Source organism: Toxotes jaculatrix, chromosome 16, assembly GCF_017976425.1.
Source record: "Toxotes jaculatrix isolate fToxJac2 chromosome 16, fToxJac2.pri, whole genome shotgun sequence".
NCBI classification, from domain to species: domain Eukaryota; kingdom Metazoa; phylum Chordata; class Actinopteri; family Toxotidae; genus Toxotes; species Toxotes jaculatrix.
Window position 1 is genome coordinate 9,488,597 of NC_054409.1, and position 20,616 is coordinate 9,509,212.

The 20,616-nt window shown below is 41.1% G+C and overlaps 1 protein-coding gene across 7 annotated transcripts in view; it reads right to left on the bottom strand.

Moving 5' to 3' along the window:
* The window catches only part of vav2 (vav 2 guanine nucleotide exchange factor), a 192,824-nt gene extending 172,634 nt beyond the window's left edge, over window positions 1-20,190 (bottom strand). For all 7 annotated transcript variants that reach the window (XM_041058425.1, XM_041058423.1, XM_041058424.1 and 4 more), the window contains exon 1: window positions 18,855-20,190. In XM_041058425.1, coding sequence (XP_040914359.1) covers window positions 18,855-19,058 — 204 coding nt within the window. In that variant the 5' untranslated portion in view covers window positions 19,059-20,190. The remainder of the gene's footprint in view (window positions 1-18,854) is intronic.
* Between the last annotated feature and the right edge of the window lie 426 nt (window positions 20,191-20,616).

Sequence of the window (20,616 nt, forward strand, 5' to 3'; positions counted from 1 at the left end):
TTGAATTGAGTCTTTCTGACAACATATACTTGGCTGTCCAAACTGGCCAGAGTTGCACTGTGGTCTAGACAGAGTGGATGTTTTGGTGGGATGAGATGATGACCCACTTCCCACTTTAAAATGCCAACTAATCCACAACAAACTTCCCAGCATCTCTTTGAGTGACCCTAGAAAACTAGTTTGTTTGTGTATCATTAACAAACCTACAATCTGGACCATTCCATAACATGTGAGTCTCGTACAGCTGTAGGGACAGTTGTGATCGCTGTTATGCAAACCAGAGACAGACCTAATGATCTCAGGCAGTTGAATAATTTAGAAAGCAGATGCCGGAGTGAAGAGTAAAGTCATGAAGGAGACACTTTTCTGGTACATTCCAGCTTAATCAACTGTATGGGGACACAGCTGTCAAAAACACGGCTATCCCGAAGATGTTAGCTAAAAGTTTTTAAGCTGCTTTACCCCGAAGGCATCACAAAGGAAAGTGCTGCTAAAACTTCTTTAAAACAAAATAGCCAATTAATCAAGTGCATCGTTAAAGTCGGTATAAAACAAATGGCAGGGAATCCTGTGTTCCCATCACATTTTGTTGTCTAGCAAGCCATCCTATTGTTTTTCTCATTAGTGCGCTCTCGTTTGTCCTGAGGCGTTAGGAACCTGTCATTAAATAGATGAGAAAATGGAAATGTCTTCTTTTTATTCCGCTGGTTTGATTGTGCTTCTGAAGACAAAGTGCTGTGTAGGATCCTGTTTGTTCTCAGCGCCTTGTGGACTCTGTTTTAATTAGGAATAAGCGCTTCAAGGTTACAGCGGCTTTAAAGCGTTGGTGTTCCCACACGACTCTGTTTGTTTTATTCTCTGTATCTTCATAAGGTGCAAAGTAGGGCAGATAATAATTTATGTTCCTTGATAAAAGTACACCTGTCGCACACACGAGGCTGTGAAGAACTGATAGAGCTGCTTGTTGTACTAGAGCAAATTCCACAGCTGCTATGTATTACAGGACGCTTGTGTTGAAGTGTCTAACAGTGAACAATCATCCAGTGATACTGACATGTGGATCAAGGTAATAACGGGTAAATTTAAGTATGTGTGTGTGTGTCTTATTTCTTAGTTTTATTTATCTGTCCCGTGACTAAAAATGATGAATCTACTGAACCTTCCACAGAACTTTCAGATTTGAACACTGTACATTTGGGAACATGTGTAAATGTTTAAATATTCTCTCAAATGTCCTTAACCAGAGGTAAGGTACAAGTACTCAAGTTAAATATTTCAGCAGTCTCTCGTCTACTGGCCAGAGATGGTAGCCAGGCCTCTTCTAATTAATGGAGGCGGAAGCACAGACGACAGGAGTGTCAGCAGGGGAGCAAGGGGGCGAGAGGCCTCTAACACTCAGCTGTCTGGATTCATGGAGTTCATGGATGAAGAAGTTCCCTTTGTCGCCCTGAAAACCCTCACTCACGACCTACAGCTCCTTTAGTGATCTCAGAGATGTAGGCTGACAGACAAAACCTTCATCCTCAACCAAACCTCCTCAGGGACCTTAGCTAAACACATTTGCACACGTCTCTCTCACACACACACACACACACACACACACACAGACATTTGTGGATGCAGTTGCTTCTATAATTTGTAAATGCAGATGTTCTTTGAAATGGATTTCACACTAATTCTATTTTGTCCCCATGTATTCAAAAGGTGTATTTCCTATTACAGAACAGCACTGTTCACTAGACAAGATCCTCTTATGTAGACAGGAGTTCAGTGTTCACTGCTACCAGGATGTGAGTGGAGAGAATACTAGGAAAAAACAAATCAGCTGCTAAATTTACTCAACTCTGTGAAAGTAAACCACCAAAAATAACCCCTGCGACCTAACGACCTGCATGCATGTAAAAAGAAATTCATTAATAATATATATTTACAAGCACTAATGTGGTAATTAAGGTAAATGTATTTTTTCTACCAAGCAACTGAAGATTTGACTTGATGGCACAGGAAGAAAAAAAGATCACCGAAGTCCTAAAGCTTATATTCTGTGAACACAAATGATGAATGATATTCGATGGGTATTCATCCAATAGCAGTTGAGATATTTCAGTCTGAACCAAAGTGGTGGACCAACTGACCGACAGAGGGACTGACATTGCCATCCATTATACCCCTAGCATGGCTAAAAACAAAGGTTCTTCCACACAAAAGCTCTGACTGAGGCATCCTCTGTTGGGACTCCAACACTACTGATTTAATTTTTCTTGCCATCGCACAAACCTGTTAGAAAAAGTACAATTTGGCTCAACACCACAGAACACTACCATTTAAGGAGATGAGACTACAATTCAAGACAGTTAAAGCCACACAAACCACTCGATTTCCTGTATGATGATAACACCATTATTTACATGGCCAACTGGTCCAGACATGCAAATTAACAGACTAGTACATCAATTATATTAAGATGCACCAGAGCACTGAAACATTCTGGTGCTCTGTCAGAATCAAATAACTAAACAACCTCATCACTATTAATAAAGATCATGAACTACACTCGTGTTGGCTTTTGCAGTTCCTTGACAATACTGCAAGAAAATAACGTTTCGGTTCTGACTGGGTTGCGGTCAAGTATTTTGTTTCCCATAAATAACACAGGAGCATGACTGACAGGCCCAAACCAGATTTGCAATTATCAATCAAACCAGTCTCCAATGATGCTGTGGATTTCTAAAAGGCTGCCTTGATGATTACACAAATTTAATTCCAGCAGGAGAAAATACATCAGTTCTGCCTAACAGCCAATCATCAGTGCCATTCAGCTGCCTGGTTAGACGTAAGCTCACTGAAGCCAGCGAGGCCTGTAATGATCTGCCAATAGTATCATCACTTGTGCTGACATTTAAAGACAATTAAACACCTAGGAGACGCAATATGCCTGTGCACTGCTTTCAAAGCCAATATGATGTGCAGAGTAACTGGAAGCACACCTCTAATGGGGCACATCATCCTGTTCTATCAAGCTCCACTGCCCCACTTATTCAGAAATACTGTTGGCTATGTACACATCATAGGAGCTTTTCCTTTTTTGTCTGTTTTTGTAAATGTTTTTTAACACCATTCAGCGTCTTTTGGTTGAATTCTGAAAATGCATTTTGATAACAAGCTTTCTATCTTGTGTGCATTTTACTATTTTCTGACTGCAAGGTTTTTATTTCCTCTCCATCTAAACTGGAACAAAGACGACCAAGAGAAAAGAGGTGAGGCGAGAGGTGTGAAGGGAAGAGGAGGTGGGAAAGATGAATGTCACCAAGCAGCGCAGTTCATCATCTCGGAAGCCTATCTGAGGGTGGCGGTCAGGGAAAATGTGATCCCGTATTCCCCCTGTACCCCTCTATCAAGGTCAAGTCATATTGGAAAAACAAGGAAAGGATGAGAGAAATGAAAGAGCACTGCTAGGGGCAAAGACGAGCAGGTCAAACTCAACATACAATCAGCCCCTCAGCTAAATGTTAGCCAGTAAAGTGGAAACGGTCACGTCACGATGTACTATATACCAAAGGCTACAACCTCAGCGAGGAAGGTGTTTGAAGGTGAAGGCAGCAGAAGACTTCAGACATGAAAGACATTTCTCTCGTGACAGAACCCTATTGTCTGTGAGTTAATGTATACATGGTGGAAAAGACGAGTGAGGGAAAGACCCAGTTTCATTTTGTAACAAATGTGCACACAAAGAGCTACAATATTATCTGAAAAATTAAGGTCAAACTTGTGGATGCCTGATTAAAAAAAACTGGGGGAAAAACCCAATGGTCCATGCTCACCGCCCAGTTTCCCCAGTTAAAATGGAACAATTTAAGGAAAATATCTCATTTCTAATGTAGTTTTAATTGCAATTATGTTCAATAAATTAAACTACTGGCCTGAATTTCTGGTCTACATAGTATTAGACATGTTGTGCTTTATGCTAAGCTTTTTTTTAAACCAGTCCATCAGAAAAAAAAAGTCAACTTCAGTGTGAATGTATTTTATTTCTGTTATCATATCCCTGCTCTTCTAACCTGAGAGGTGTGTAATACTCGAAAACCTGAAACGCTCCAGAGTTTGATATATTCAGAGGTCTGGACCCAGATATACCAAGGCAAACTACACAACAGTAGATGGTGAGTCATGTCTAACAATGTCTCATGTCTCTGACTAACAACTGCTACTGCTGTCACAGCACTAATGCTTCTTAAATCTAACAGAAACATTAGCTTCACAGAATGACAGGACAAGCTGTTCACAGCACTGAATCCAAAAGGTCCTGATTCAGACTGCCAGCTGACAACAAGCGAGCTAGCTGCTAACATTAGCTGACTGATGGCCTTTCCAGAAAACAGAAAGAGTAATTTGCCCTCTCCTTATTCTGGCAGACATCAAAATTATACTGATGTACTATGCATCTGCTTTGAGCAAACCATCTTTGGCCAAGTGTCAATACCACAAACTGCAGAATGCAAAGAGGATTTTAACAATACAACAGTCACAAGTTTCTTTCTTGTTGTTCTGCCAGTTCAAAGAATTAACATTAATTATATACAGCTGAGTAAATTAGCTGGTGATGGCTGTCGTTACGAGTGAAATCTGCAGCCGTCAGCTTAGACTTTTGCGTGCCCCTGTTTCTCAAGACACTATTTGTAATGTATGTGTAAACTGCATCTTTTGCAATTGGAAAATTGCCCCCTTTCAAACTGAAACTTGAGTCTAAAAATGTTTCATTGTTTGGCCCTATTTATTGATTGAGTTTGGGGGAAATGTATCCACTGCATCCAACCACTGCGTCTCGCCATGACCAAGCATGCTGCAAAAACACAAGTGGGAAAGAAGAGAAACTGAAACAGACACAGTTGAATAAAAAGGCAAATATAAAAGCAGAAGTCAGCTCGCTTTATTCCACAGTTCTAATTCTGGCTGCAGCACCTGCACTGCATACTCACATGGGATCACCGATGCAGCAAAAAAAAAAAAAAAAAATGTTGTGTGGCATGAGTATAGGGAGCCTTCTTTCTGAAACATGGCACTCAAAATATTAAAACACAAGAACAGCAGAAGCTTGTGCATACAGGACATTTGCTGTGATCTTAACCAACATCTACAGGCATAGAAATGATGGAGTTTATCCTTGAAATGACAGATCCTAAAGTGAAACAGCTCGAGATGTGAAAATTAGTGAGAAAACACACCTCCACTAACAATGTGAAGATGCACAACATTAAAACCACTGGGAAAAAAAAACAGGTTCAGGTTGCCATGATGGAAATGCAGAGAGGAAAATAACACCTTTTACCCCACTCAGAGAAAGAAAATTACACACTTTTCACTACACAGCGAGCACTCAACAACAGAATACACCCACATGTTTTTCTCAGAAATCAGCAAAGTCATGATAAGAATGCAACACTTGCACAGGGTTTGGTGGGATAACAGTAGGGTGTCCAGACTCCAAGAGCACAGTCCGAGCCAAGCATTGTTGGACTCATCCAAGGTGGGGATGGGTGCGTTTTGAACTCTCTGTTCTCCGTCCAGATGTTTCTTGTTGTCTGGCTAAGTGCAGGGGAAGGGAGGGGAGGGGATTACACAACTCTCTCCTTCTCTCACTGACTCTCTAACCCACCAACTGCTTATGCTAAGCAGGAAGTAGGAAGCTGTGAATTTCCTCAAAAATGTAAAAGGAAAACTTAGATAAAGAGACACGGGAAGATAAATCAACCCTGTCATTCCTAATTGCATTTTACCGGCATGAACGTTATTGTCTTTTATTGTGACTGAGATTTGCTTTTTCCAACATCTTGGTGTTATTGTCCTGAATGGAACATTACACATCACACACCAGTCACCTAACAAGGAGAAATTATTTTCAGTCTTACTCTGCCTGAATGCAGATATACTCATCAGTGCCTCTTATATTTTATTAATCCGATTTGTATCTATGAGGGCAGACATTCAAAACACCTTTTATTATTATTCAACACAATTTGACAGCAGTGCAATCTACAACCTCCAAAATGAAATGCCGCATTAAAATAAGCTCTAAAACATTATAACCTTCATTAGGTTTGGATTTACTGCAGGGCTGGTGTAATATACTGCATTTGTTACATCAAAACGTACCTAATAAACAGGCGAATGAGTCTATTTTCCCCATTTGCCACTACTTGTATATAACACCCTGTTTACAGGACACCTTAAATAGAATGTCAATGACTACGCTTTGTGAATTATTAAACCGTGACAATTCAGTATTCCGGATTTGTAAAACATTTCCAAAGGAAACTTTTTATCTGTGAGCTCTATCATACGATCTGACATTGATAAGGGAAGCAACACTAAGCAGAGCGTGTTGGCCCGAACGCTGAAGAACAACAAGGAAGAGGAATAACCTTTTGGGGCAAATGTGCTGGGTAAGCACCTGAACTGCAAATGTATTCAGCTGGGTGAGTTTTATTGCTTTGCAGAGGTTGTGTAGGTTTTGCCTTAAATGTCCTTCACCTTATGTAGTTTTAGTTATCTAGCTCCGATCTCCAAAAGTAAGCATGGGTTCAGCTTCATAAACTATAACCAACTATGTGATCAGAGTCTGTTAGGGTATGAGTTGTGCATGCTTTACTTAGGCAAGAGGGTTTCCAAAGGTAATAAAGAAAGAAGTGTATTAATATCCAACTATAACGTACAACCTGTTCAAAGTTTATGGATAATTTGTGGATGATTTACAAAGGTAAGACTGGAAACAGTCTGCTTTTAGGTGTCCTGTTTAAGGACTGTAACCAACAACTTCTAAAACAGAAAAATATCAGGCCTTTTTTGGTCTTTTAGGAGTTTGCATAAGGAAAGTATAAACAAATGTTTAGGTACAGGTTTGTGAACAGGTTTTCAAACCCTGACAACACCACCGTGTCTGTAAATCCTGCTTATTGTCACAGTCTTGTGTAGTTAAGGCAAAATCTTTGTTTGCTAATGGAGGGTAAGTTGTGTAGAACCAGATGAGCGCTGTACGTCAGTGTGAGGGACATGCTCAATTTCACATGAGAAAGCCTCTAAAAGCTTCCTCTCAATCAGATTCTCTGCATCTCCACCTTCTGTCTGTGCGTTTCTTTTTTCTTTTCCTCCTCTTTTGTTTCCCCAGGAGCTTCCACCATTAATTCTAAATTGTTTAGCTTTTCTCTCTTCACACTCCGTTGCTTTCATTATGCTAAAACCAAACTGGTGGCAGGTTTAACGTTTTCCTTCACTTTTTCGTTTTTTTTTGTGATGGGAAATGGAATTGAGGAAGCTGACCTGCCTTTCTGTGGCTGGCTTTTATGAGAAATTGTTTTATAGAAACATCACAGAGGGATGAGACAACTGGTCTGAGTTACAGAAAACCATGGAGATATTCAAATTCTGTCTGAAAGAGAAATAAAACATTTTCTTTTTCTCACCTCCTGAATCAAGCGTCTAAAGTGGTGAGAGCGCTGACAAATGTTGAAACAACTACAGGTTTTTACAAGGCCAGTAAATGACATGGACGTTAAATAAAAAGCCAGTGATCAATAATAAATCAACTCATAGTCTCATTCTATTCTATTCTATCCTCCTAAACCAACAACGCAACCACACCACAACCCCAAACGCTCAACTAAGATTATTTTCACATGCTACAAATGGACTACAGAAAGTGCAGTGTAGCACTGAGAGAGAGTTACATTATGCAGGAGTTACACACCGACTGCATAATGAAAGAAAACAGGCCCTCACACAGCGATGTATGACAGCAGACTAAATATAAACCCGACGACACATATACAGTCCTGAGTTCTGAAGTGTTAACAGTTTTAAAATGTTCCAGTGTTGCTACGCTCTACGCAGTCATAATATAATATTTACATTCTCAGAATTGTCTGTTATCTGATTTGTGTTTCCTGTGGGCTTTTCCACTTTTCCTCCCCAAAGTTTTTCCTCCTCATCTATCCCATCCACCAGAAACAGATTTCCTAATTTGCCATGAAAATACAGCAAGATAAACTTCCAGAGCATATAAAAGCTTAAAGTAGGTTTTTTTTAACAGCCTTTGTTAACAGTGACAATTACGATTTAATTAGTATGCAAGATGGCAGCTTATTTCAGATACAGATTCCCTTCAATGGAAAACGACTAATAACGTAGAATTTTAAGGGCCTGTTTGAAACCTCCAGAATACAAATTAACGTCTGTTACAGACTGACAAGGTAGTTCTGCTTTCTCTGAGACTGACCTTCAACTGCACAACTTGGGTTTAGTCCTGCTGGCAAGACTTTGGCCCTGCTAAAGTGTCCTTGAGCATGGTGCTGGAACCGGTGATGGTGGGGTATTTTCTAACATCAGCAAGTTACGCATCCCGTTATGATGGCCCACATTCATACTCTGCAGTGCTGAAAAGACTAGTTGATGAGTTAAACAGAAAACTGATCTGCTATGATTTTCATTCATCTATTTTGTTAAATGTCAAATGAAAACTGCAAACTCTACCTGGCTATAGCTTCATAAAAACTGATAAAGAATTAATTTTCAATTAAATAAGTACAGGTGTACATTGTACACACAACATATTTTATAACTTAAATGATGTAATGAATGTGAAGAAAATAAAATATAGCATGTTTGAAAGATACTGTAACAGAACACCAAATCTCCAATTGGGAAGCGTTTCAAATTACAAGTCACTAAGAAGCGCACCCTGAGCTAAAGGTGGAGCATGAGGAAATGATCTCTTCCGCCCTCTATAACCTGCAACGCTGTTCCACTTTGTTTGCATGATTAACAAGAGACTGAGCTGTGGAAAAGATCAATAAGTACTGGCCTTTTACGGGATTGAGTCTAATGCTGTAACCCTAGCTTTGTGCCCTTCCTATTCCACGGCCAATTATGTGATATGATCAATACGCGTCAGTAATGGGATATCGGCACTTCTTGTGGCGAATCTGTGGCAAAGGCCAGAAAAATCCATGGCTAGTGCAACATATAAACACTCCTCCTATACTTAGCTGCGACCAGGCAGTGCATCACTGGGGTGCATATTACCCGTTTCCTTTGACAAAGAGATAGAGAAAATATGAAGCTGTTTATCTTTCCCCCAGAAAAGGCTGCTAATGTGTTAGAGTGTGTGTTTGTGTGTGTTTGTGTCTGTGTGTACAGCTGGGGTTGAAGGTGTCCGTGGGGAGGATGGGGACTGCTGCGCCACTCCCCGCTGTACAATACAGATCCTAATCTGTTCCCGACCACAGCAAACAGCCACAATCAGTCTTCCACCACAGTACCACCAGAACTGTTCTGACAACAGCTGAGTGTCACTACTGACAGTTACGGATGATGACAGACGCCCGTCAAGGCCAGGACGAATAAAAAAAACAAAAAATTGGCAACAGATTAACAAATGAAGAGTCGAAATCAATTAAAGCAGTGAAAAAAAAAAGATCTTCTGTGGTCTGGTTTGAGAAGAACGGCAGGGGAGAGATTCAGCCATCTGGCTCTCCACTGCAGAGACAGGACTGTGGCCTCGCCTTTCTTGTTTCTCTGTGGAGCAATGGCGCCCAGCAGAGCATGGCTAGCTGCAGAAAGAGTCAGGCGCCATTCCGCTGCATGCCCATGCTAATCACCCCCAACAACCACTATGCAGATGGAGCCTCTTCAGAAATCAGACAGTGTCCATAAGGCTCCATGATCTCTTTGTCCAACTCTAGAGGAATGGCAACACTGGCAGTATGTTGTCATGGGGGATCTGTTTCCTCAAAGTGTAATGTGTCCCCAGAGGTTAGTTAGATAAGATTATTATGAGAGGATGCAAACAGAGTGATCCTAGTCTCTGGATGTTTTCACATATGCAAGAATTAAAGGTAATTCTACCGTCACTTATGGAAAAAAAATGCTCTCCACTCTTGACACTAAACTGCTCTTTACTAGATTTGTCGTAAGCTGCATTTACATGACATCACTTAAATTTTCCCAGTCTCGGTCTGAAAGATTAGGTCAACTCGGAGTTCCCCACATAAACACTGTGCTCGCATTTCAGATGAACAGTGTTCCCTGAGGAATGCAGCGCGAAAAGAGCGGACAAAGAGGCAGATGAATATTCTAAAGGGTTTTTTTTTTTGGTTGGAGAAGTGGTTTTAAATACACATGATAAAAGGCATGGATTTGGTTTTCAGTACCAGCTTGTTGAGTCACGTTCTGGTCTGGTCCTAAATTAATTTCTGACTCTAAAGACAGAAAGCAAGCAAGATGATGTCAAAATGTCCTGGCAACCTCTGCCACCATGTACATGTCCTACTTAAGAGATGTATGCCACAGCCCTGTCCTGAGGCATATTAAACAACTGTCAGAAGATAATATAGAACTGATATAAAATTCCTCCCAACATCTATCCACCCACAAGGGTGTCCTGTTTATTAGTTCCGTCGTGAGTCAAATCGAGCCGCGAGATTAACACATATTCACATTCCAACATCATACATGATTTTAGTTCTTTAAAATCAAATGCTCCACCCTTGATTGTTCAGTTTCTGCCCAAATGGCCACATCATGGTCCACAATACTCACTGTAAGACATTACACAGCATTCAATCATTACTATTCAACGAGTATTAAATCCTTGATTGTATGCATTGATTAATAATCCATGCTTAAATCTACATTTACGTTCTTGCTTTATATACTGCCTTAATGTCTGGAGGGAATTCAAGTGTTTGCATTGAGCCTAAAATCTGTTTAATTACCACATCTTGTGGTAGCTGTGGTTTGTGTTACTCGCAGCGCATGCAGATGTACCAGGTATTTACTGTACACAGACAGTCAGAAATAAAGGGGCTTGTTTGAATTACAAATTCACTTCCTGTTTCTTTGTCCCACTGCACAAGAAACACGGCCCACGCAGCGGTATATGTGTAGCCATTCATTTGCACTTAATGAATATCGACCTCAACTGCGACGCGATTCGTTCAACTGTTGCATTATACAACAACTACTCCACTGTTTTCCTGTTTAAGTCTGTGCTATGCATTCTTCCTCTCACATAACACCACAAGCTGTATGCTTTTACAGCCTCGTCCTTATTTATTTTATGAGAGCCTATGGCACTGAGATGACATCCCACTAATGAATGTATAGAAAAGCTAAAACCTTATGTTCTGCCATACTTAGAGGCAAACCCTATTCATCTGAAAGGAATATTTTACAGAAGAATAAAAATAGCATAGAACGAAAGAATAGAAATACTATATTATATACAATATAATACACCAGGTTGTTATGGTGGTGGGGGTGAGATGTTAACTCCTACTTGATTATATATTAAAAGCAAAAAGTGCATGAGCAAACAAAAGGATAAAGTATAAAGTCTGACATAAAATCAATTTACTGCACAGAGACAAAATTTCCTTGTTTCCTTGGAGGGTATTATAGTGCATTAACTCCTTTTTGGAAAGTGTTTTTGTGCAACGACTCATCTCATCTCCTCTTAGGCATCTGATGCAGAGTCTAACAAGAATTTTTCTAGAGTAGTTCACTAGAATTGTATCTCTTAAAGTGCTTTAAAACTTTTCTGTCCAGTTTGTTTCTTCTTTTGTTACACAGAAATTCAACACAACAGTAGTTTCAGTTCACCACCTCTCTCACCTCTACTTCATCGTGATATATTTTATAGATAGATAAGCGTTAAAGACTTGCAAAGACGGACAGATGTTCACACCTACATGGCAGCACCAGAGTTGTTCTGTTATTCAGGTGGGATTTAGAGGATGAGAGTGAGAGGTTTTCCTAATTATGAAGCACTACGAGAACACAGATGAAAAATAAATAGAAAAGACAAAGAAGTCGGATTTCTATTATTGTCGCATGACAATATTTAATTTTGAATTTTTAGGACTAATTACTACAGTAAAATATGTTGTTACATCCCTTGTTTAACTAACCTCTTCATATGCTGTCACAGGACAACTTACACAGTGCTAATGCAAGTACCACAGAAGCATAAAGAAACCTTTCAACACCTCTTTTGACATACTAAGGATATTCACGTTTGTACAGCTGAAGCATAGATTTATTTTAACAGGATAAATTCTCACTTAGCTGACAAGAAAAAGTGATCACTTGAACAGTAGCAGCTGCGCATCTGAAACCTTCACTGCTGGTCTGGGAGTCTGTTACTTATGTTTGCAAAGAAATACTTATTTTTAGGCCAAGTGGATACTAAGACTGCCCTTCAACATGAGAAAGTTTGAGCTCCCTCCCGCTGCAAGGCATCCGCTCTAATGAAGTGACCTTGAAAAGGACACTGAATTCCTACCAGCTCTGGGAATACTGCTCCGTACTCTTGCCTCAGTGAGAAAACAGGTTTAGAGGTTAAGAAAAAAATATATCTAACTACCTTATGGATCAATGCATTGCTACACACTGTACTGTATCTTCTGGGAATAAAGGAATATTAAATATTTTTTCGTGCAACCTTTCTTTGTACAAGAATGTGAATGAAAGATTCAATTAGGGATTCGTTGGCAGCAAATATTAACAAATGTGGGTATTTTCCCAACTTAGGGCCGGATCCAAAACAGAACCGGCCGTCAGAACCCATCCCTAGTTGACAAACCCAGCCCTGTAACTCCTCAAATGCCACTGGAAAACCTCATAGCTCACTCCCATTGCGTGCCATTTACACTGACAAGTTGAAACAAAGGCCATATCCATCCATAAACATTGTTTATAGGCCAGTTCTGTAAATGTCACCACACAAGTCACATGAATTTCAAAAGTTTCAGTTAAAAAGATTTTCATGACCTTAGGAGTAGGATTACCTCACACAAAAGGTTAGAAACCCCCGGTCTAGACCCATTCACTCCTTGTCAATCCCATTAGCTGCCAGTGGCACCGTCCCAGCTGTGCAACCCAGGACGTGTCTCTAACGAGCTCCATTAGCAGTATTACCTGCATCCGGCAGGCACTGGGGTCACGGGGTCAACAGCAGACCAAACGCAGAGATTAAATTACCCCTGAGGGAGGCAGGGGTGGGTGGTTGTCTACAGTAGTAACCATCTCCCTCCCCACGTCGGTCACAAACCGATTTCAGAATAGTAGGTGGGCTGGCATTTACCATGTCGTTTTCCAGTTCATACACTCTCTGTGATCTTATTTCCAGCCCCACAAAGCTCTTTAAGAAGGGGCTTTGAGTTTTACAGGCATGACCGGCGATCAAGCTACGACATGTGCAGCCAACTAAAGAAACAGAAATATACGTGAATTCGAACTCTGTCGCTAAATATACCGAAGAACAAAATAAGTGGCCACAAAAACTTACGGCTAATGGCTAAGCAGGGGTACAGACCAGTCAAAATGGTCTAGTCATTATCTCTTTTCTTTGCCAACCAAAAGAAGATGTTGAGGAAAATACTTAAACACTGAATCAGACAGTGACTCTGTAATGAGAAAGCACAAATGGTGCCAAAGTAACAAAGAATACCACACAACTCCAGAGCTCTGTGAAGCTTTTTAGCTTCTTTATTATTGTTTTGGTTTGTGGCACATTTACTGCATATGTTTCTCCTGTCTCATTAAACACAATTCAAGCAGAAGTAGGTCGATGTTTTCAGCAAACACACTGTGGTAAATCCATTGTTGTCTACCTGGTTTGCATCAAGCATCAACCAGGAAAGTTAGCAAAAAGCTACAGAAAAATGTCAAAGAGCTAGCAAGCTAAAAAGCCAGGCTCAAAGCCAAAGCTCAGGCCTCAAAAAGGCTGATAGAGACCAAACCAGAGCTAATAGATGAGAGAAGATATTTAAATTTGTCAAGTGGTGAACTTAACTCCAAATAAACCCAAATGCTGCTTTGTGTCTGCTTTCAGGTAACCGGTGGCTAACACGTTAGCCATAGCCAGTGATGTTTTTAGGAGGAAACTATGGTGGGATAGTCACTACTTTGGACAGATGCAAGACCAGAAAATTACACAATTTGACATAATGAGCTGTTTCACATGTTCCACACAGTTGAATGCAGGTGACAATCAGACTGAACACGTACTTATTTCTCCTCAGGTTACTGGTTATTCTGCTCAATTCCCATTTATATGCACTGTCAATATGAGTAATGTTTTATCTGCCAAGCAAGTACAATTTATGTCTAGATGACTCCTGCTTCTTTTCTATTTAGTAATCCTCTCAGAAAGATGCTTGAGGTCCTCAAAGTCCTTCTTGACTAGGTACCCTCCCTCCAAATAACACACATCTCAGATTTTCCAGCAAGAGGTAGACTTTCAATTTTGTGCCGTACAAGATAACCCATTTCACTCAAGGTGTTTGTGTCTTCTAGGTTTTTTGTTGTTTTGGCACGGTGTGATATGATGTATGAACAGACATACTGTAGAAATTCTTTACAAAATTAGAATTACATTTAAAAAAAAAAGTCTTATTATGAAAAAAGGAGTATAAAAAACCCTAATTCAAATCAGCTCTGGTTACTTGCCAGTAGCAGCCAATATTTCTGGTGGGAGCTGGACAAAGAAGGAGAACCTCAATTACTGTGAGTGGAAGCGCCAGGCTCTGTGTGAGATCTGCAACTCTATGGAGGACCAAGTAGCTGCAGGAGAGCTCAGTGATTCAATCTGAACACAGGTACTGAAACATCTCTCACACACACTTACAGACATACACATAGCAAGCAAGTGTGCACACACACACACATAAAGAAACAAAAGCACAGCAGCACACACAAACATATCCGCCTGAGTCATCCCAAAGGTATTCACAACTACCTCACTAACAGGAAAAAAAACACTGCAAAAGAGAGAGCAGAGCTCAGTCTTTGTCTTTTAGATACAGCCTGAGGCGCTGGCTTCCAGATATGTACACTTTGAGCACGGAAGCATCTCCAAACACCAGTGCTCATTAAGCATCCGTTTATAACCTTGAGGTAAAGACAAATGCCTCTCTACCCTTTAAAAACACAACCAGGGATTTATTTGACCATCTAAATGAAGGTCATCTTGATAGCCTCTTTGCAAGAGCAGCTTCACCTCCTCCCCCGTCCACGATAAAGCAGAGAATTCTGAACTCTGTTTACTCGAGCCAACGGACGCTCGCTATTAAGAACGAGACTAAAGATTATGTTAAATTCCATGTCCGCCAAGTGATGTGATGAATATGTTTCAGGTCAATGACAACACCTCTTTAGCATCAGCATTATTGGCATTAAAAATGAACATCTATATTGATCCCTTGACATGAGCCACACAGCAAACAAAGCTTCAGAAACACGGTTGACTGTTTTACATGTATTTACAGTGTGGTGCTTTTTAATTTACTAATGACTTAATGAGTATCGAAATGAATATAACTTCTTCGCTGTATAGCTGAAGGATGCATGAATGTACATTCGCCTTTTCAGTCATTTCAATAGAGACATTTTCAACCGTTATTTATTCAGTTGGACTTTGCTGAGTGCTGATTTTGCCCTTCCTCATTTTTATGCAAATATTTATAGACACTTTCACACCTGCAACTCAAGCAGAGACTGAACTAAGACACCTTTCACCTTTGCTGAAGAAGGAGCTAAATTATGTTTAACTGTCCACTGTAAAAACTGCAGCTTGTATTCTCTCTCATGCTCGTCTCTTGTTTCAACGAAAAATAAAAGGACAATCAATTTTCACTCCAAAAAACCCATAACACCTTAAATTAAATAAACTTTTATTATTAACTGAGTGCAATTAAATCTGTCATGAGGGACAATACGTGATACAATATATGACTGCCAAAATAAAATACCTGTGTTATTAATTTATGAAAATACAAATCTGAGTTAATCCAACTTAGAAAAAGAAGTAAAAATTGTGATAGTGTAAAATAAGACATTACTCTGACTTGGAGTTCAAGAGTAATAAAATTCAGTTGGATAAAATCAAAGTTTAAACTTAAAAAGTGAAGTTAAATCCCCTATCTAAATTTACTGAAGTTTGTTGCCTTGAAATCTCAAGTTTTCCAAACTTTTTTCTTTTTTACGGTGTTGAAGTGTAATCCATGAGTTCAAACAGTTTTGTCATTTCTTAAAAGCAAACGCTGCATGTTTATGAATTTGTTTGAATTACGTATTCTGAACCCATGGTGTAGTCACACTTACAGGTATCCACCCTTCCATGTCACTGTTAAACATCACAGGGGGCCAGACCTATCCCAGCATGCACTGGGCAGAAGGCATGCTACAACCTGGACAAGTCACCTGGCTCTCACGGGGCTAACACATACAACTAGACAACCACACTTACATTCACAGCTTTGGGCAATTTATGGGTTAGGGTTATAACCTGCATGTCTTGTAGGAGGAAACCAACTAGGGTGAATGATTGTTTTCAAATGTTTATTCTACAAAATGTTAGAAAACAGCCATCAAAATCGCAAAGCGTTAAAATCTCAAATCATAAAATTAACAGTAGAAAAACTTTTCTTGGAGCTCTACAGAAGGCACTAAAACACAATGATAATACACTGGAGTACACACTGGGATCAATGCCAATGTATAAAGCACTGTTGTGATTATTGTGTGCTAACAGCAGCAACTGGATAGAATTAGTGGGTCACTAGAAAAAAAAAGTAGAGGCACACCCCTTTTTGTCTGAGTGTTACTCTTATACCAAAACCCCCATCCTGATGCAGGTCACACAACATTAGAAACAGTGTTAACACCCACTCCCTGTGCCAGACAAATCTGAAGATACTAAACGTGCAACAGCAAGGCATACTGAGAGACAAAACTCAACTTCGGAAACTATCAATCACCACAGAGTTGTTGATGGGAAGAGAAATTTTCGTCCAGAGCAAATCATGTAATCGCCTTGCTTCACCTCCTCTTCATTTGGCTGAGCCACTGACTCTGTGTGTTCGGAGTATTAAAGCACATTCGCTCTGACCTTTTTCCTTATCATAAATCACATAACACTGTTCTGCTGCCAGGATTTTGTTTAACCCAATTTGTCACTGAGGACACCCCTTCCACCCTCAGTGCAGATTCCCACTGTGGGACTGGAAGCACGGGATTAGTGGGTGGATCAAAGCATGCCATCCAGAACTCTCTCTCACCTTGTAATCATGGACGTCAGTGGCTTCTGGGGCTGATAAGATGAGGGTACCAGTGCTTACAAGGCAGAGAGAGAAGGACTGGAGACGAGTGCTACAATTATTGTTACTGATTAATTTGTCAGAGGTGGTTTTATTAAAGCATTCAGTCTAAAAAATGTCAAAAAATAGCAAAAAAAAAAAAAAAAAACATCATACGTCCCCAGAGCCTGGTATGATGTTGTTAACTTTTTGTTTGACAAACTGTTCAAAAGCCCAAAACATGCAACTGACATTGATACAAAACAGAAAAAAAAGCAGCAAACTCTCACTTTTGAGAGGCCAGAACCAGAATAATTGGCATTTTTGCTTGATGAATGACTTAAAGTATTAATTCACCATCAAATAAAATTCTGTTGATGGACCAATTTCCAGAAACATGAAGGAAAAGCAAAGGAATGTTGAGGAAAAAGTGGCAGCCAACAACACAGACAGGGACTGAAAGTCAGACATTCACACATTATTATGACAGAAACGGGTCATGGAAGGTGTGCCAAGAGTATCAGACAAATGTGCTGTCAGTGGGCATTGGCAGTGGTATGATAGCTGTTTGGGCCTCTGCAGGCATGACAATAAGAGCAACTGAAACAGTTCCGCATGCAGGCAACCGTGATCCATTCGCCACGCCAATTCCCTGACTCTTCACCATACAGTCATGGAGGCTCTGTGGTACTTCAGAGCAGACTTCAGGGTGAATAAAAGTCAATATAAAGGTTCGCCACAGCGCACTTAAACTCTGCTGCTGTGGTCACGTAAACTTCCTGTGGCACTCGACGCTTCCTCATACTGGCTTTGGAAATGTGAATGAGCTGAAGTGGAGAAGGAGCTTTCCAGAAACAGAGGCCTGCGACGTCCAGAATCCAAAACCTCTAATCGTACCACAACGCAGACTTATGTTTCGTCTGAGCCTAATCATATACCGAGACAGTTGTTTCTCTTTTCACCCTCATGCTGCTTTGTGAAGTCTGAAAGCAAATAATTCACAACTTAGGATTTAAATTGATACAACCATATGGCAGCACAGCTTCTACTAAACCAAAAAAATAGGGACAGTATCAGCTAAACCTTCCTTAACCATCAAGCACTGATTTTCAAGCATGTTTATTTATTTATTTGTCCAGCTCTGTATTGAACTGTCACATCCACCTGCTACTGCAAAACATCAACCAAAGTAAAGAAAAACTGTTGTAAATAACCTAGGATTGGTGAATTGTTAGTTCCTCTTCCTTAAGCTGATGATCAGTTTTGCTCCCTTGCACTTCCAGAGAACCAACACCTGTGTTTGTGGACATAGTTCCTTTCTTCACCTGTGCAAAGCTGAATGGACCCAGCATGTGTCTAAGCACGTACTACTGTGTGTGCCATGAACAACTGTATTCTCAAAGATGTACTGATTGTAGATCTGCACTGGGCTGGAGCCAAGAAGCGGGCCTGTTGTGACAGGAAGGTTTCTGCATAAAATCTGTGGCCCAACTGCAGGAAAAAAAAAATCCAGGTACAAGATGCTGTAAAATGTCATTCATGTTTTTCACACAATCAAAGCGACGCATGGAGCATCTCTGTGCCCTGGCAATCCCAAGGTGTGAATAAGAAGCATAGCAATGCATATAAAAGCATGTGTGCACAGTCACACATAGACATAGCCTGGGGGAGTAAATCAAACCCATCATCTGCCGGTTTGAAGTTGAACGCCGAGGGCCGACTCACCTGTGACATCTGGGGTCTGAAATTGATCTCCTTCAGGTCCACTGATCCCGGTGAGAGGTTGTGCAACATCTGGCATAGGAGCACCCCGTCTCGCAGGGCCTGTGCCAAGTCGAAGACGGCCGCCGAGGGCCACACGACCCGGTGGTTCGGGGGCAGGACCTTGCAGTCTATCAACCACCGCCCGCATTGTCTCCACTCTTCCATATCGGCTCCGGAGGTTCTCCTCACAAAGTAACCGAGTCCACGAACTGGTTCACAGCGGGATAGAAGCGGCGTCTCACGGCGCACTAAGCAGGCACTACGGTCGGTTCCCTACCAGCGCCGGATGTCTTAATCATTCACGATCAGCTCGATAATCAGGCAGTTTCACAACTTTATGCTAATCACGGTACGTCACCGCACTATATCCCAGCTGAAGACGCATGTCAGCTCTCCTGTCTCCCCAACGTGGAAACGCTGAAAGCTTGAAAATGACTAAAATAAAAGCAGCGCTTTATCAAATCGGGCTCAGCACACGGCGGCGATGTGATCAGAAAACAGAGACGGGCTAAGGGAACCTTCTTCATTCTCAAAAACTTTTCTCCGCATGTCCAAACCCAAAACAAAACAAAAAAAGGCGTGAATAATAGAGGGGTTAGAAATAAAACAGCTGGATGCAGCGGTTTGTCATGTATCGACTTCACTGGTGTCTCACGTTTAGATAAAAACCAAACGCAGCACGAGCTACAACACGATGTGGACGAAAAACAGCGTTTCCAAGTCTGATCGGCTGTTGAACCGAAGTCCGGGGTCACCTACCGCATTTGCATTTAACGTTTCCTCACAAGTTCAACGTCTAAAACCAGAGCTTCCCGTAATTTCCAGAGCAAAATTTAAAAGGAAAAAGGGAAAGAAAAGGAGATGATACACAGAACGGCGTGTCCACAACGCCAGGATCACCCTCTTCCCACCACACAATCTAAACATCGCCTCTGCGGCCGCGGAAACATGTCCAGTGAAGAAGAAGGAAGAATCCGCGTTTAGGTTACATTTATCCGGTTAATGTTACTTTTGCTTCGCGCCTTTACGCACGCCCAAAATAGCTCTACGCGTTTACCCAGCTTTGCCTTTCTGTGATTTCTGCCACCCTTCCGTTCATGTCCTCTCTCTCTCTCTGTCTCCTCGTTTCCCTTTCGGACGGAGATGTTTAGCGGTCCCAAACTCCCGACCCGTGCTGCACAAATGTGAGGAGAAAGCGTCCGGGGTTCGGGCTTCGGTGCTGACCTCGGTGCTTTGAACGGGCTCGACACACACGTGCTGATTATCTCATGCAAAAGGTAAAAACTTGGATAGTGTGTCCACACTTTGTTAAAGTGGCTCCATACTCCCAAGAATGTGAGTTTCAGGGAATATTTTTGAGCTGAGAATGGTGGCTGCGCCCTCTCACGGACGAAGCGCAGTTTGCACGGGGCTACTGACGCAAGGGAATTAAAGGGACAGTTCAAACAATGAACACACAATAAAACCAACTTTTATATGTCAAAATCTGCCTATACTTTTCAGCCTGTGAAAACAGTTGTGTAATGTATTCTGTGCCTCTGGAGTAGCTTTATAAAGTCTGAGAAAGTGACCCCTGATGATGCCATCAGGGTCGTCTAAGCTTGGGCTCTGAGAGTGCACATTTGGAACAGAAAAGCTCGATTCATAAACTGGAGGTGTGGAGTGTGAAAGATGTGCGTTTACCCTGAAGTGAGGGTCTGAAGGCCTGGACACACCAGGATTT